Source organism: Leptinotarsa decemlineata, unplaced genomic scaffold (assembly GCF_025532065.1).
Source record: "Leptinotarsa decemlineata unplaced genomic scaffold, Ldec_3_MD MMD2_P_RNA_scaffold_9, whole genome shotgun sequence".
NCBI classification, from domain to species: domain Eukaryota; kingdom Metazoa; phylum Arthropoda; class Insecta; order Coleoptera; family Chrysomelidae; genus Leptinotarsa; species Leptinotarsa decemlineata.
The window spans coordinates 15,899,246-15,918,684 of NW_027412536.1; the positions used below are offsets into that span (position 1 = coordinate 15,899,246).

Genomic DNA, 19,439 nt, shown 5'->3' on the forward strand with positions numbered 1-19,439 from the left:
TACAAGAAGGATTTTAGCCATAAAAAACACTTGCTGAACAATTTTTATGCCACTCCACAGTTCTGGATGAGAGACCGATCTAGCTCTGAAACTATGAGTGTTATTTACCGCGTCTGACGAAGGTTAGGAGTTGCACGTTTAAATGTTGTTTGTTCAAGTTTTGAATTTATCGAATAGTTTATTTAGAGATGTGAACCGGTTAACGGAAAAATCCATGTTATTCACTTTTTATACCACATACATACAATATACGAAGTAACTTTTCAATAGTGTCTGATTAAACTAATTTCTTGGCATTTACAATGCTTCTGATAAGAACATCATACTCATAAAATGAGCCAATGAACTTGTCAAATGATATGAATTGTTCATGATAATTCCAACTATAATCTATCAAATTCTTATAGATTTATTCCAATACAAAGAACTGGATTAGCTCAAGAAGAATACTGTTTTTTCAAAAAGGCTTTTGTGGTTTCTACTAGTCCAAAGATACTTTCAGTTGTAAATGAAAATTCATATCAGAGCCTACACATTTATTCCAATTTTGAAGTTCATTCCGAAAATACAAATGGTACGTTTTACTGGCATTTAATGAACAAACTCATTCAACTGATTCTATTTATGGTGTAAAAATTCATTAATTCCAGACTTTGACAAATTTCAAATGTATCTAGTTCAGATATTCAGTAATATTAGTTATATAAATTTCGAGAATTCCAAACAAAATGGAATAGTTCACATCTGTTCTCGAACTTTTAGTTTTAGTAATAGAACCCAAAGATTTTCCAATATTTGTGTTAATAATATTTCTTCAGAGAAGAGGAAAAAATAATACATCATAAAATAAAAACAACAATAAAAATTAATTGGCGCTCCGGGGCGACTTCGTTGATTCCAGTGGCGCATTTGCTTTTTCAGCTGCAGGAAAACCCGGAAAAACCTGCAGCTAATACCACGAAGGGCGTTGGATTATATCCGACAGGTGTCAGTGCAGGATTCTTCACTGAAGTCATTCCTGCATATGCTGTTGGCGATACAACTGCCGTAGCACCACATCATCTGAAGATCTTGATCTAACAATGTCCTCTCTCTTATAAAACAAAATGTAGGGTGTCTCCAGAGGCTCCAATAAATTCATTGCATCGCCAGAACACTTCGTGACACGACTATCGTCAAACTTAAACCAGTTCGTTTCGTCTTTGACCAAAGCGTAATAATGACCAATTTCAACGCCAGAACCACAGTGAACAATGACTGCATGAATATTATAATAGTGGTCTGCTTGAAATGTTCACTTATTTCGAACCTTCCAAAGAGTTTCTTGTTTCCGTTAGAGGTTGAGTCTTGTTTGAAGATCATCAGTGTCATTATTAGATTGACAGGTGCCTCAGCTCAACTTGTTTCCTTATAACAGTCAGTTAGGTTGGCGCATGTTTGGCAATACAGTCGATCATCACCTGTTAAAAATTTCATTTTCAGATGATTTAACAATAAGCTTTGCACAGACTAGTTATTAGTCATATTAGGAAAAGCTAGATGAAGTTTCAGAAATTCACCTGAGTTTTCACTACTTCTTGAACATTTACTACAAAGTAAACAAGTGAGGATTTTTCCAGCGAAAAATTTACAAACACAAGAGGAGATGAGCTGTATGGAAGCATTCAATCCAGAGCGGTCTGGAGTATTGATATTGCTATTGTTTTGCTCACGAAGAGTATTCAACAAGAACCCCAAGAATTCGGAACAATCCTCTTGTTGTCCTAACCAGTATCTAGTGGACTTCAGACTCCAGAAAATCGGTTGGAGGGAAAGATGATACCTTCTTACGAAACTGCAGCTGCATGAACAGGTGTTTGAGTTTGATGAATAAGTAGGAAACATTCTCCTTCTCGTTCATCATTAAAACTTCGTTCTTGAAATTCTTCGTCATGAACAACACTTGTAAAATGCTATTCATGTGGCAAGTGTTTCCTAAATTATCCAATCCAATTTTCTTCTCTAGATTTTCAGGACAACTCTCTACTGATTCTTAAGGAAGACCACGTTTCACAGAATCTCCATGAGAACCATTTCTCGTTGGTCGTGTTGTCAAAAATTTTGAAGAACATCAATTTTTATTTCGAAATTTTTTGAATCATGTTCAGAGGTAATCACGTATAGCTGAAGGTGAAAGCCAAATTGTGAAAATGAATGCATTAGGGAGAGTTGTAATGACATATTGAATAGTTGATGATCAAAATTAACTATATGGATTTTCGTTTGTATATGTTTTTGAACTCTCTTAACTCTGTTTCAGTTTCATTGCATAACTCGAAAATCTAACGCTGATATCAAGGTACCTAACTGATTTTAAAAAATATAAACGATCTCTTATAGAGTCGTCAATTACTTTACAAGATTTTAAGAAATCAAATGAATGAAATTTTTCAGTTCTGAATATTATTTGAGAAAGACATTTTTTATGGAGGAATCAATATTTTTTACCGACGGTTTGATTGTAAAACCTTCCACAATTAGAAAAATAAACAAAGTTGAATCGATAGTTTGTCATTTATTACACTACGGCAGATTATCAATCTATTGATTTGGCTTTATTTCTCAGATTACTAATACAAAAAAATATTCACTATATTATTTTAGTTGAGGCTGATAATAAGATTCGAATTATTGAATTCTATAAACAAAATATCTGTATCATTTTTTTTTATATGTCTACTCACAGATATACATAAGGGCCTAGCTCATCGACAATTGGTTTTGATCCATTATTCAGGAACTCGTCCGCGTTGGTTACATTATACACGTATACTTTCATCATTGGCAATACAGGGGGTTTCGACCACCATCCAAACGTCTGTGTGCCAGCTCTTAATGTTAATACCTGAAACAATGAAATAATTTATTGAATTAACGTACTTGAAATTATAGTGTTTAAATTTCAAAATATTTTTTCGATAGCTGAATTAAATCTAAAAATGTTATAAAATAGTACTTGTTCGTTATAATCTATGTTTTCGTTTATTTTTTCATTTTTGGTTATTTCTTGCATTTGTAGTTCAGCCAAGCATCACTGAAGGGACTTAGGGTGGGTAGACACGGCGCTTTCTGACGTTGAATTACGATTTTTCCGTTTTTGGGCTCTGATTCAATCAAATTGCTTTGTAGTGAAATCGCTAGTAAAAGTTGTAGTGGAAGAGAGTGTGTCGAATATACTGATAATGTATACATGATACCTTCTATACCTCAAACACGGTCGTGTTGTCAAAAATTTTGAAGAACATCAATTTTTATTTTGACAAAATGTTTTATTTGAAATTTATACCCAAAGTGTCAACCTCTTGCGAGTAAAAGGAAGTCCTATATTTTTTGGCTACTCCTCACACCGTTGAGTTAGTGATGGTTAGAGAAAGGGAATGAATAATTTCAATAAATTTGACAGTTTCCATTTTCCACAACGGATTCAATATCTTTCGGAGCGTAAGGCAACACCGGTGTCTCGTTAATACCGTGAAAGTCCTGTAGACGGTATTTTTTTTTTATTTAAAAAATAACCGCATCAACCGCGAAGGGTTATTAGCGGAGGAACATTTAGGTATAATTATATTTTATGTAATGTATGAATAGATTTCAAAAAGATTACTAAAGAGTTCAAGTTCACCACGTCTAGGGCAGAATTGAGATCACTGGTCATGCTTCTTGTCTTTCATATTCAAAAACTGGGCACTCCAGGATAATGTGTTTCCCACTGTTGATTACACCACAAATATCACACTCGGCAGCATATTCTTTCTTCATAAGGTGTTGGTGTGTTAGTCTTATGTGTCCGATTCTGAGGCGAGTAAAAATGACTTGATGTCTACGTTGGGCCGATTGGTAGTTCTGGAAGCGCATGTCGGGATTATCATACGTAATTTATTTGATTCCATGACCATGCATCTTTCTTTCCAAGTGTTTGCTATTAGTTTATTTATGATATTAAAGTAATCTGAGTGGTAAATTTGTTCAAACAGTGTTGCGGAAGGAGTAACTGTAACATTGCGAGCCTCTGCATCGGCTTCCTCATTGCCTCTGATTCCAGTATAAGGTATCCAGATTAGTTTAATACAGTTTTGATTCTGCATTAGCTTGGATATCCTTTCCTTTATACGGACAAGTAGTGAATTGCTTGGGTATAAGTGTCTGATTCCATGAATTACGCTGAGAGAATAGGTGATAATATCAGAGTTGCATTCCAGTCTTTCACAGTGTGCTACGGCTTGATCTATGGCGTATAATTCACCTGTATAAACACTACAGATTGGTGGCAGACGGTAGGCAAGCTCCGTATCTCTTGTAATGACGGCTGCTCCCACACAATCAGAAGATTTCGAAGCATCTGTGTATAAGTGTTTGTATTCCTTGTAGTTGGAGATTATTTCAGAGAAAGTTTTTTGGATAAAACTTGGTGTGATATCATTTTTCCTGTGGGTGGAGAGTTGGGTGTTACAGGATGGGATCTTTATGGTCCATGGTGGTGAAGAGCAGAAACCAAGTGACATGACATTATCAGCGACTACAGGAATATTAGAAATTTTTAACATTTTTGCGTGAAGTGGTATAGCACCTTTATTACTTTGATTGAAAAGAAGAGAAAATCTGTTACTGAAGATATAATGATAGGTGGGGTTGTTTATATTATCAGAAATTCTTGCAGCATAAGTCATGGTCATGTACTCACGGCGAAGATCGAGAGGCTGTTCTTCTGCTTCGATAAGTAAACTTTCGACTGGACTACAAAGGTATGATCCTAAGGCTATCCTAATGGCGGCATGTTGAATGACATCCAGCTGTTTGAGAACTGACTTATTTGCAGTAGAGTAGGCAATACATCCATAGTCTATTTTAGATATAATTAGCGCCCGATAGATAGTTAACAAAGTATTGCAGTCCGCTCCCCAGGTGTGATTTGACAAGAACTTCATTGGGATCAAACCATTTTGACAAGATTTCTTAACATTGCGAATATGGGCGTTCCCATATTCAATTCCAATTCAGTTTGTAGTCAAACGTTATCCCAAGAAACTTTGTTTCCTCAACGAATTCTAACTGCTGTCCATCAAGCGTAAAGTTTGGGAAATTAGTTGCTTTCTGTTTGGAAAATAGGAATCATTTGGTCTTCGCTGGTGAAAATTGGAAACCTGTATTGAGGGACCATAATTCCAGACTTGATATCGCCTCTTGAAGAAGTGACTCCAATGTGTTAATATTTCTGCCACTGACAAATAGGACTAGGTCATCCGCGTATAGCAGCCCTTTGACTGGGAATTTGATATTTTGCAAGATGTCGTTGATGGCTATGATGAAGAGGGTGCCGCTGAGTGATGATCCTTGAGGGATTCCGTTTTTGAGGTACTTTTTCTCAGAGTCTATGCCATTAGCTCTCACATAAAAGGATCAATTTTTCAAAAAAATTTCTATAAAAGCAAGTCATTCCTTGGATATGCCACTTTTTCATCTGTTCCAATACGTTGCGATTCCAAACTGTATTGAGTAGACAGCACTCTTAGGATTGCGTTATGTTGATGGATATAGGCCGATGAGACATGCTAGATATGCTGACAGCTTCCATTATTATTTTTCCGAAGTTGTCGGGTTGAGAAATTCATTATTATTGATTTTTTCAACCTGAGGTTGCGCTGGTTAGGCCCTATCTCCCGAAGCCCTGATACATTCAGGATCACTCCCCACACCTTGGTGTAAGTGATCATTGGGTCCAAGAATATCATGTGTCCTGAGTAAGTGCGGTAAGCCAACAATGATAACCTTCTGTATTTGTGTGGCTAAGATTTCTGCCTTAGTGCCACAAGTCGGTATGATCTTGAGATCCCAGAGTAGATAGGGCATCATTCCACCAAGGACTCCAATATAATCAGAACAACCATCTTGACAGAATGATCTGGATAGAAAGTTTTCAATTTTCACAACTTCGAAAAAATATCCTGTTATTGTCTACAATACCAAATATTATATTATATTTGGTGTTGTGAAACGTGCTTTTCTATTTTCCGGCAGAATTTCATATTTTCTAATCAAAATTTAAGAAACAATTTCTTTATTTTCACTAGAGCTATTTCCCCATGTTCTTCGAACTCATTAACATTTTCGAATGTGAAAATCAGTACTCACATGATCTACGACTAAGTTGACCCAAGCGGTGAAGAATATTAATACCATTATCCCAAATAGTAAACATCCTATTGACACTGCTACCACGAACCCTGCAAAAAATAGATAGATATTAGCATTTGTCCAACTGTTATAGTCAAGAATAATATTAAAATTACATACAAAGGCATATAGACATGTTTTATCTTGATTGAATATTTCTTTCGTTTGATTTTCCTATTTAGGTGTAGTAAATATATTTCTGATTTTACAAAAAATAACTATTTTACGAATTACATGATATTGAATAAGTTTATAACAAACTGACATCAAAATTGAGAAAGTGACAGTGTCAAATTCACTAAACTTCAAAGGTATTCTAGTATCAAAAAGTACTACAATAGGTACTAAATGAATGAAGTAATGATATGTACTCGTTCATACGAGAATATGCGTACTCGCTAGTTTAAAATAGGGGTTATCAGAACCTCTCTTTTCATCATCAGATATTTTGCCAAAAATACTTACAATGTGACAAACCAGCGTTTTTATGCGAGCAGTCAAACAGAGATACTAGACATGATCGGTTTTTGACCGCATCAAAAGTTACTGAGGTGTGTACAGTTTTCTGTTTCGGAACAGCATTCCAAGCTTTTGAGAAGCGGCCTTTGCAATTCCAGGGACATGATTGTGCCAGACATATTGGTGTTGATTTCAACCCACAACAAACTTATCGAAGCAGAAAGCGGAATTGTCTGACCTAACATTATTATATCCGGTTCGGAGACATTTATCTTCTTGGAGAAAACTGACGCCTGAGTTTTTGTGGCATTGAATAGAACCTGGTTACTTTCACCCCAATTCGAAATCACTTCTAGATCCTCATTAAGATATGCAACCTCCTGCCGCCGGTGAAGATGTGCCTCCGTAGCCGATGTCCCGGAATCCAAATGGAATGACGAGACAAGTGTGCTGTCATCAGCATAGCAATATATTGGATTCTTGGTTTCCTCCAATAAGTTATTGACATACAATAAAAAGAGGGTTGGAGGCAATATGAATCCCTGGGGAACATTGCCGTTGATGGTGAAAGTATTTGGAAGATATCCATCGACGGCCACTTGCAGGAAATGTTCTTTCAGGAAGTTTGGCCAGCAAACCCTCATGCCACAAACGGTCAAAAACCTTATAAATATCGAGCGCAACAGCTCATGTTTCTCGATTGCGTTATTCCAAATATGGATGACATAAAATAGAAGGTCGCCTGTTGATCGTTGTTTCCGAAAGCCATATTGATGATCGCTCAATATAACTTGCAAACAGCGTTACTTATCTTCAACCGCATTTTACTGCTTCATCTACCTACTTTACTTGCTGTCATCGTTGTGTTTGATTCATGAGTTACTGCTTTCGATAACTCCATCGGAATACAGACAGCAATGGAAGGATTTCGAATAGTTTTTGCAATGCCCGTTTTCCTCTTCAGAATGATTCATACTTGCTTACAGTATGTACATTATCAATAGGGATACTCGACTTCCATCTTTTGCCGGATTCGGAATTGTTTTTTGATCCTGAAGTATATGTACTACTGTTTTCAAGTTATATTTCTTAGCAATTGCATGAAGTAATCGATATTTTGAATGTGTCACAAATTGAAAGACGGCATTGAAATAGCGGATTTCCACCAAACGGCAGGGGGAAAGATAAAAGGGTTTCGGTGTTTTGTCTGTGTTTTTGTAAACTGCTATTTGAAAACGGTCGGCGACATTATTACTTCAATTAAAATGTTGATTTGTGGTGAGTAAAAATTACCTTTATTATTTCTTGTATTCTTGTTTATTTCAAACAAGAATGAGATTTAATTTTCCTTTGTAGATCATTAACGAAAAAAAGCAATGGAAGAGAAGAAAAGAAAAAGGTAATAGGGATTGATACGAAAGTAACAGGGAAGATACAGAGAGAGAAGAAACAAATATTATTTCGGTAATTAAATGAATGCGTCCAAGAAGAAATCAACACTAAAAGTACAGTAAAAGTACAGTATGCATAAAATAAAGCTTGAAAATCATTACACACAAACAAATTGAATCATTCCATTTTTGCGAATTTCATTATTAATGACATTACTACGAATCGTTTTTGAATACACGCTCGAATTCGATCAAACGCCAGAAAATACCTTATGTTCAGTTTGGTTTGGCATTTCAACATGAATAGACTGACGCCTGTACAACGTTTCCAAATTGCTCAAATTTATTTTGAAAATCATTCTTTTCGAAATATACGTATCGCGTACTACGTCCATTTTCCGGTCAGCATAATCGTCCAGCTGCGTCAAATAAGTCGGATGCCAGCTCAGTTGAGATATACGAGTTTAATTATTTACTCTATTCGTATTAGGAATCAAACGTTAAAAGGTAAGACCTCGTTAGTCCTCAGCTCGCACAAGTTTCTCAACTTCTGAGAGATGTCGTTCGTATGGGGCGGCAGCTGATTAATGGAAAAACAGATTTTCAAACAGACAGGTTCATATATTCAAACATTGTGTATTCAATAATTGCACTTTCAAACGAAAAAAGTATGTAGGTCAAATTAAGCGGACTATCTTTGATTTCATAGAAAAGAGAAGTCCAGTAAAGCACAAATGCCACAGAAATTGTCCACATAATCAGCGGGTAATGTTTGATATTGTTGAGACCGGTACATGACAACACATTTTTGGAGTCCTTCGAAAGTTAGGAAATCGAAAAATGTCGAAAGAGACTTATGAACGGTGATGAATGACACATTCCCAACAGCCTAATCAATAGCAAATGAGTGAATTCAGTTGAAGTTATTGTGAATTTTAAGAAAAGCAATTGTAAAAAATTATCTTTCAAATGAACCGAAGAGAAAATTCATCGCTGAATCTACTAACATACTTAAAGTATTGATGAAAAATTTAATTTATACAGAAGCTATAAAAATATGTATATTATTATTCAAAAACCATTTTATTTTGTCGAAGTCTTCAACACACATCATCTGCGAATATTTGTGAACAGAAACAAACAAGTGAGAGTGAAAGGCTCTCCTTAAATAAGATTGATGATTACGCAAAGTTTTATATGATTCTGCCGATTGATTGGTCAGACTTATATGGCAACTTGCAAAAAATTTCCATTTCTCTCGTAGGTAATTTATTGCTCAGTTCAGTCATAACAGGTATAATAACTCAAGCAACAGAAAGAAAATAAACAATAATCATTATTAATTACATTATTGAAATTTGTGAATATCAATATAATTCAAGGTCTCTTGTAGAAAGACAAGTGAATCGTGGTTCAATTCAAACTTTCTCAAACTCAATAAGTGAAAAACACGAAAAATAATTATCTCAACTGATAAAATTTTTGTGGGAATCACTGTTGACGATGATTTTTTGTTCCGGCAATTGAGAAACTTGGCTATGGAACTCTACTTTGGGGCAACTCCTCCAATGCCAGAAAAGTTTCCACTCTTCATAAACGTACAACTAGAATTATATCAAACGTAGGTTTCCGCAATTCATGTGGGGCATTTTTCAGAAGACTAGGCATTATGACGTTACCATCTATTTTTATATATCAGACACTCTTGGAAATACACAAAAATATAGATGGTTTTTGGACCAACTCTCAATTTCATGGGTATAATACTCGTGGGGCTAATCTTTTGAGACGTCACCGGTTCAATTTACAAAAATTCTCTAAGAACTCACTTGATGTAGAGCTATATAATATTCTACCATCCATTATTACAAATTTACCAGCGCCAAGTTTCAGAAAGTACATCAAGGACTATCTAATAAAATAATCTAAAGGATCAATTCGTTCATGCCTTACACTGTAGGTTAATGGACTGACACCTATCAGAAAACAACTACCCCTCTGGCTAATACCACGAAGGGCGTTGGATTATATCCGATAGGTGTCAGTGTAGGATTTTTCATTGAAGTTATTCCTGCATATGCTGTTGGTAATACAACTGCCGCAATAGATTTTCAATTAATGGAACACGCAGACCGGTTTCGAGCTGTTTGGCCAATGCAAGGTAGTGTCTATCATCAACATAACGTCAATGATTTCCGATAATTGAAAATCGAATTCTTTCAGAGTATCATTCCTCGAAATAGGCTGAAGCGGACAATAAACGACAGGTTTGTCATCGCTCCTTCTGCATGTGAAGGAAGTAACCAACCGCATATCCAAAATTTGTCCAATTAGTGGTATAAAGAAAGAAAATGAACGAATTGTTCCTTTAGATGATTTGATTTATAGCCAGAAGTATGCCTACTGGCTATATGTGAAAAACTATCTAGTGAAAAAAAGTTTTCATAGTACGGAGGGATATGTTGCCACAACCTCAGTGCTTGAAGTTTTATAATAGTATACACATTTAATGTTCAGTTTCCTTGTGAAGTTGTATGTATTTTATTCAGTTATTTTTCTGTATATTTTACCTGTTATTTGTTTTTTTTATATATACTTTTTTCAGTTATGCTGTTCATCAACATTCTGTACCACCGACTTGTTACTAATGTACCTTTATATACCGTAGTCGATAAACATCTATCAAACCATCTATCTATCCATCGGAAAGGTCAAAGAGCTCGAGAAGTGGCCCCACGATTTGAATGACCTACAAAAATTGTCACGTTTAGAGGCCTGTTCTTCTTTGCTTTTGCGCAACTAAAACGATCCTTTTGTGGATCAGATCGCCACGTGTGATTAAATCAGAATCTTTACGACAACGGGAGATGTTCAGGACAGTGGTTGTTCATCGTTGGGCCACTTAGGGCACTTCCCAGAGGTAAAAATACATAAAAAAGCCATGGTTACTGTGTGATCGGCAGCTGGTGTGCTGATGTGATTCACTATATCTTTCTCCAACCGTCCAAACTATCACAGCAGTGTTCTATCATGAAGAAATCGACGAAATGTACAAAAATTGCGTGAGCTGCAGGCGGCACTGGTCAACAGAAGTGGTCCGATCCCGCTCCACGACAACGCCTGTCCACAGGTTTCACAACTCATAGTCCGAAAATAGAACGAATTCAGCGTCCAAATTCTGCCTCAGCCACTATACTCACCAGACCTCTCGCTAATCGACTAGTATATTTTTAGGCACTTCGATAGCTTTCTTACCGGTGTAGAACCTTCGCCAATCATAACCAGGCCAAGACGGCCTTCGTCAACTTCATGGAATTCCGAGCATACAATTTTGATACCGAATAAATATTTCAAAAATTTTTCAAGTCAACATTGATGAAACACTGTAATATCACTAGGGAAACCTAACAAATCTGTACCTACGTTGCAGGGGTCAGAATCCCCCCGAAACTTCGATGAAAAATATTAAAACTTTCTTCGAATATTATCAAAAAAAACAATTGGATTATCAAAATTTTATTTGACTTGAACTGTGAATATTTTTTGAAAAACTTCACCGATGCGCTTCCGGTTTGATTTCTTCACGAGTTGAAGCTCTAACTGTTTTCAACAATGCACTTGTATGAAGCAACAGTAAGATAAAGACTGAACTACGGAGCTATAGTGTACTCAAGTGCCAGAGAAACAGCACTTAAGCTATTAGATAGCGTTCACCATGCTGGTATAATAATAGCCTATGGAGCATTTCAGACTAGTCCAGTGGAGAGTTTGTACGTTGAGGCAGGAGAACTCCATTACAACTGAGAAGAAACTATCACAGTATGACACTATGCTTCAAGAATTTCATCAGATTCTAAAAATCCCACTTATAGTAGCATTTTTTCCAAGCATATAAATGACATATACCAACAAAAGATTCACATCATGCCGCCCATACACACCCGCATCTGTAGAATACCTGTATCAACTTCTCTTCTACCTATCCCATCTCCTTCAATACCCCTCCACCTTGGATAATCGTATTCCACCCTGTAACACAAAACTCCTCATATTCCCGAAAAATGAGGCTCCTAGGACACTAATCCGAAAGATATTCCAGGCAGTTTCTTCCAAGTTCTCCAACTTTAATCACATCTACACGGATGCTTCTGAAACAGAAGGTGTTGAGCAGCTGTCATCAGTAAACATGAGAGTAAACTACCTTGTATCAGCAGCATCTAGACAGGAGAAGTGTATGTCATCCCGTATACTATTATACACGCGAGACAAATAAATGGAAATTCTGTAATATTCACAGATTCATTGAGTGCAATAGTCAAAACTTCTTTGACATATGAAATATGAAATTTTTAATTTCATATTTCAAAACTTATTTGACATCTGTCGAAGAAGTAAAGAAATAAGCTCTCAAAAAAGGAATAACTGCATATTTATTCGAATTTTTATCCATTTCTGAAGACGGAGGCAGATTTTGGCCTCCGAAACGTAAAAGATAAGTATAATTTCTTAATATTTATTTTGATAGGCAAAATTGTGAAATACGACAAGTTACTGATAAATAGAAGATTTTTCTTTGTGAAAAATACTTTGATTTTTACGCAGTAACTTATCGGGGTAAACTAAAAAGTTTGCCCTTCTACACTTGTATAAAGTTCTCCATTATAATTTTTATATTTTTTCAGATTGTGGAAGGTAACCATTACCCAAAAAAAGGTCGATAAAAAACTGATTTTTTCCTCCACAAAAAATGACTTTCGTTGAATATTTAGGAGAAAAACGATCTGAACCTAATCGGAGACATCCACCACCCTAAATAGCGAATGGAATAAGGTTATTGAATATGTCGAACGAGTCCATACAGCGTGACTCACGGTCGATGGTAGGTTAGACGTTTCTGGAAAACGCAAAGCATGATTTTTCTGAAAATATCACCTCTCACATTTTCTTACTTGTCCTAGCAACTTTATTTTTTTGAATGGAATACCCCGTATATTAATACATTTTTGGAATCGCTCTGGTATTTTAATACTTTTTTGTCAATAATGCCCTATACCTATCTCTATCTGTTTTCGAGATAAAAAATAAATTGTGCTAAATATGATCCAAAACATAGCCTTAATTGAAATTAAGTACATCAGTACTCTCAATTCATGAAAAGTTGATATTTCGATGATAGTTTGGACAAACTCGAAATATTCAAATAACACCAAGAAATCGACTACATATCATACAGGGCGTGCTGAAATTACTATTATTTCCATTGTGCATAACAGTAGTCGAAAGTTCATTTTTTCAAATGAAACCCCCTGTATATTACTCAATAAATTGAAAGATGGTGAAAAATGCTTCAAGATGATATATCATGTCCCTATACCTAAATCGTCAAGTTTTCTCAATAAAGTCGTTTCTTCTAAAAACATTATTTTTTTTAGAATTTGGATATAGGTAGCAATGGAATTATCAAGCTTATAGCAGTTCGGTAACTTTTATAAGTAATTTACAAAGAGTTATCGACGGTGTTTCGAATCATCTTCCATAATAAATGCAAATATCGATTATTCAAAAGAAGTTCTTATGAAATTATTCATTATACACATGAACAAAGTGATCAAATCATTGTCAGAACGTGTAAAAAATTCAAACAAATGTATCCTGAATTAACACCAATGAACGAGAGGAAGTTTGTAAGGTTACAAAATAATTTCCTTAACTATGGCTCAAAGTTTCCAGGGAACAACTGTACCAAAAATCAGTCATTTCTAGGTGAAAAGTAAGATTTTGTGGGCTAAAACATGTGAAAGTACAGACAATAACAGAATAGGATGATTCAAAATAACAAAATTGTAAACAAAATATCATATTTTCACAATAAATGCTGAAAATGTTGTCCATTACATTCTAAACACTTCAAAATGTTTTTTTGTACGCGACTTGTGGTTGCTTTTTCAATTTCCTGGGATCCAGATCTTCAATACTCCGCACTATTCGCCGTCACAATTATTCTTTGGTAGGCACTGGAGTTCCGTATTCACCTTCTTTTAAAACACCCCATAAAAAAAGTCAAGTGGCGTGAGATCGGGTTATCTCGGTGGCCAATCCCACGGCACTAAACGCCTAAACCAACGATCGTCGAAGAGTTCGTCAAGTTTCCTGGAAACTTCCTGGGTGGAATGAGCTGGCGATCCGTCCAGTTGAAACCACGAATCCCCATATTCCTCTAAAGGCAAATTTTCAAGAAAATAGGTTACAGTCGTCTTTAATATTTGGAGATATCTCTCTGCATTCAGTGTGTCTTCATAAATAAAAAAGCTAATTTTATTGTTCTTCAGAATACAGAAAACATTCAGGTCAAATTTTTCTTGAAAACTCATTTCTTTTGTAACATGAGGATTATAATCAGGGCAAAAATGTTTATTCCTTCTATTGAAAATACCATCCCTCGTAAATTTTCATTCGTCGCTCCAAATTATTTTTGACAAAAATTCCCGATCTTCCTGTGTATGAATTAAAAGGGATTCACAAAAATGCATTCAACGTTCAACGTTATCTGCTTTTAGAGCTTGAACTTTGGTAAATTTATACGGATGCATTCCGTGATTTTTCAAAATTCGTTGTACTGAATGAAGCATGTGATACACCTAAATCTTTTTCTGCACTGCGAATGGAAGCTTCTGGATATGCATAAAAATATGCCAAAACGTTAACAGTATTGTCCTCATTTGAAGTAACAGGTTTTGGTAATGTTGAAGGCGCTTTTAACATGGAGCCATAATTAAGGAAATTATTTTGTAATCTTACAAACTTCCTCTCGTTCATTGGTGTTAATTCAGGATACATTTGGTTGAATTTTCTACAAGTTCTGGCAATGATTTGATCACACTGTCCGTGTATAATAAATAATTTCATAAGAACTTCGTTTGAATAATCAATATTTGCATTCATTTTTGGCGATTTTTTGAAACACCGTCAATAACCATTTATCAATTACTTATAAAAGTCACCAAACTGTCATAAGCTTGATATTTCCACGGCTACCTAGAAATCAAATTCTTTAAAAATTATTACCAAAAAAATATTGACGTAAGAATAAATGAAGCAAAATATTGTCCTCTTGTTGCTGATGAAAGAACAGATATTCCGAGAAGTGAACAAATGCTTATTTGCATAAGATATAATGGAAAAACTAGTCATGGTCAATGTCATAAATTATTGTTTTTGCAATTTGTTTCAGTTGATAACATAACCTAAAATAATTTGACAAATGATATACTTCCAATTCTGCAATTCTTAGTAATTGATTGTTATCATATCAAGGCTATGATGGCGTAACTGCAATGAAAGTTTCCTTCAATCATTCCTTCAAGCTCTGTATTTTCACAGTAGCTATTTTTTTAGCAATAGGATACTTTTGTATTTTGGGAAACATGCGTTTTGGCTTCGCTTTTTCCTATTTACTTTGTACTCCATACATTCGTTATTGAATTGAATGATATATACATGTACACTCCCAAAAACTGAAAACAAAATTCTTTCAAAATAAACAATATACATATATGTATTGTTTTACAAATTAGAAACCATATAGACTGTTAAATCAGCGGAAATTTACTCAAAAACTCTGCCAAAACGACTAAGGTGTTTGGAGGAGGATACTGTATCTGATTTCTCGGAAATAAGTTGGATAAATTTCGTTCATATGTTTGACATTAGTACAAAACTGTCGTTCTGTACGAGAAATATCGGAATTTAGACGAAATCGTGTGTGGAATAAAATGTAAAAAAAGAGCAGGCCGTACTGTGACAAAGAAGCTTTTAGTGAATGCAATAACGATATATTTTTCAACTTTCATCACCTGTTGAAAATACTGTCATAGTGCCTGTCACTACTTATTCAGGAGAACGTTTTTTTTTCAACTCTTGACTGAAGACTTATTTAAAAACCAAAGTGGATATGACAGATCAGATAATGTGGCTTGGATGGCGCTCCACAAACACACTCATGTTCCTGTTAATTGATCACAGATATATTCATGCTAAAGATAACTTTTTCAATTACTACTCAGTTTATCTAAAATCGGCAGTAGCGGCTTCAAACACTCTGTAGAAACTATCCCAACACCAAAATAAATTTATTTTTTGATACGACCTTGAACTGTAATGTAACATTTACTCACAATAAATACGAATAAACAAGTGAAAAATATGGAAAATCATCATTGCACAATCGAACAAATACTTAAACCATTGAAATTTGCAGTGAGATTGGATGGCGATGTATATTTTTTCGAAAAAAATATATAACTGCGATCACGATCTCTTGAAGAGATTAATTTCTTTTTAATTAGAAACGAATGGTACAGCATCTACCAGAAAGCCAGGTTTTGTTGCTGATTTGAATTGAGCAGTTGCCTGTTTTTCATTTGAAGAAACATTGGTTTCTTTTATATCTGAAAATATTTGATTCGAGTTACCACCAGAATTCACCAGAGGCGCTGCGACATACTCGTTATAGACGCAATGTTGTATAAATGTGGTATAAGAATGTACTCGATTTCTTTTTGAAGAAATTTTGAAAAACAATCAAATTTTATCACATTTGAAAAAAATTGTTGAAATCTTGACCAACAGAAAGCTAAACTTGTGCGAGCTAATGATTGACGAGGTCTTACCTTTTAACATGCGATTCGTAGCACAATGAAGATGATTATATTAGTACAAAACCTCATGTAATAACAGAGAATATATTCCACAACCATCCCGTGATATGATATAAGTATATTTTACAATAACTTTTGTTAGTTTGTTGTAGTTGAAAATATCTAAGTCCTTAACGCATGTTGACCTCTGAAAACTCAAAAATCAGTTAGATATACTACCTCCATAATAAATACCACTACCATCATGACAGAACAGAAGATTGATTTATTATCCTCTGATGATTTTTGCTAGCAATTAGTTTTGTTTTTCTACATTGGGTACTGTATGTTTATTTGTCAATCATCCTCAACTTCAATATTATATTGGGCTAGTATATGCAACTTATTTCATTCAAGTGGTCAATTTCAATAATAACAAATAACGAAAGAAATTATGATCCAAAGTCGTCCAATATTTTTTGTCTCCACTTCAACTAAACTTTCCTCAAAACACCTTGTTTCATAACTCTTGGAAGAAAAATTCTGAACATGGAGTAGATGAAAATTCCGTCAGTTAAAAGGTAACCTTCAGATACCACTAATTGGCAACATCGTTATTTTCATTGCTGGCAAACAGGTACGAGACTAAAAAAATTAATGTCATGTTTAACAAGTCGACACCCTTGAAATTTGATCTGGTCGATGTCCATACTCAGATGAAATCGTGTTTCCAGATTTCATAACTGAGGACAACTCAACAGAATATAATTATATTAAGTACTTATACACATAATAGTATATAATTGTTAGTAAACATCAGTTATTTATTTTTAGATATTCATTGTATCGCAATGAATCACGTTCAATAATATTGAAAACAGTTCTTTATTATGCATCGCAATTGGAAGTTCAACACCTGTCGTCATTTTTTTATTATATCATCTTGCTCAGGTCACTAGATTCACAATGAAGTTGAGAAACTTTAGGAGTTTTGAAGAATACTACAATTGAAAAAGTCAGGCGAAGTTTGAAACACCTCATTATCAACAAGGCGTCTGACCCTGATGAAGTTCCCGTCATCGTACTTGAAAAGTGCGCAAATGAACTCGCACCAGTATTTTCAGACTTTTCAACCTGTCTTACAAGAAAGAGTTTTTTCCTTCTTGTTGTAACAATGCTCGCGTACAGCATATTCCCAAAGAGGACAAGAAAAATCTTCCAAATAGCTATAGATCAGTCGCTTTGCTATCAGTCATATCAAAAATCATGGAGAAAGTCGTAAACCACCATATCTTCAAATATTTGGAAGGCTTTAACATCTTGAGCGATCATCAATATGGTTTTCGGAAACAAAGATCAATAGGCGACCTTCTTTTGTATGTCACCTATATTTGGAATAACGCAATCGAGAAACATGGAGAATCAAGAGTTGTTGCGCTTGATATTTCTGAGGCCTTTGACCGTGTGTGGCACGATGGTTTGCTGGCCAAACTTCGATGGTATGGCTTGTTGGATCATTTTTGTGTATGGCTGTCCAGCTTTCTGAAAAAATTTTCCCTGCAAGTGGCCGTCGATAGATATTTCTCGAATACTTTCACCATCAACGCTGGTGTTCCCCAGGGTCCATATTGTCTCCAACCCTCTTTTTATTATATATCAACGACTTATTGGAGAAAAACAAAAATCCAATATATTGCTTTAATGACGACGGTACACTTGTCTCGCCATTCTATTTGGATTCCAGGACATCGGCACATCTTCACCGGCAGTAGGAGGTTGCATATCTCAATAAGGATCTGGGAGTGATTTCGAATCGGGATGGAAGTAACCAGGTTCAATTCAATGCCACAAAAACCCAGGCATCGGATTTCTCCAAGAAGATAAATATCTCCAAACCGGATACAATAATGTCAGGTCAGATAATTCCGTTTGTTGGGGGTTAAAATGGACACCAATATGTCTTGGCATATTGTCGCTGGAATTGCAAAGGCTGCTTGTCAAAAGCTTGGAACCCTGTTCCGAACCAGAAAACTGTACACACATCAGCAACTTTTGATGCTTTATAAAGCTCAGATCAGACCTTCTTTGGAGTATTGTTTTCATGTATGGAGCTCTGCCCTGAACAAACCCTGAAGTTCCTGGATTTCATCCAGAAAAGAGCCACCTGCCTGATTGGAGACGCGAACATCACGTGCAACCTTCATAGTCTGGAATATTGAAGACAGGTTGGAGATTTGTCTATAAATACTTTCACGGGAAGTGTTCAAGTGACTTGGCACATTTTATTCCACCAAGAGCGGTACATATCAGGAATCCGCGACGGACTGTGGCTGCTCATCGTTTTGAGGATCAACTCAGTACACCTCGAACTCCACTGTTTGAGAACTCTTTCATCTGAACAACTGCGTTGATGTGGAATAATCTTCCTGTGAACGTTTTTCCAAGTGGATTCAATTTCCAGCGATTCAAATCCATTGTGAATCGCTACTTTCGCACAGGCACCCCTCTGAAAGCGCCTTAAAGATTTTCCTGTAGTGCTTGTATTTTATCCTTAAAAAAATAGTCTTTGGGAAATTATGGTTTTCTGTTTCTGCATCTTCATACAAAAAATATTGGAAACTTACATAGGAACGAAGAATGTAATTCATTTCAAAACAAACCCTTCACAAAGATGTTCATTTCCCACAATTTTTGTATGAAGATATAGAAGTAGAAAGACAAATCCTTTCTCTCCCAAAAACTA

General features: G+C 35.4%; 1 protein-coding gene across 3 annotated transcripts in view; it reads right to left on the reverse strand.

Moving 5' to 3' along the window:
• The window catches only part of emp (epithelial membrane protein), a 226,157-nt gene that overhangs the window by 47,545 nt on the left and 159,173 nt on the right, over positions 1-19,439 (reverse strand). For 2 of the 3 annotated variants that reach the window (XM_074170711.1, XM_074170710.1), the window contains exons 3-4: positions 6,169-6,260; positions 2,724-2,884 (exon numbers count right to left, since the gene is read on the reverse strand). In XM_074170711.1, the coding sequence (XP_074026812.1) occupies positions 2,724-2,884; positions 6,169-6,260 (253 nt within the window). Of the gene's footprint in view, positions 1-2,723; positions 2,885-6,168; positions 6,261-6,330; positions 6,487-19,439 lie in introns of those variants that run through there. The other variant, XM_074170712.1, reaches the window with a different exon arrangement.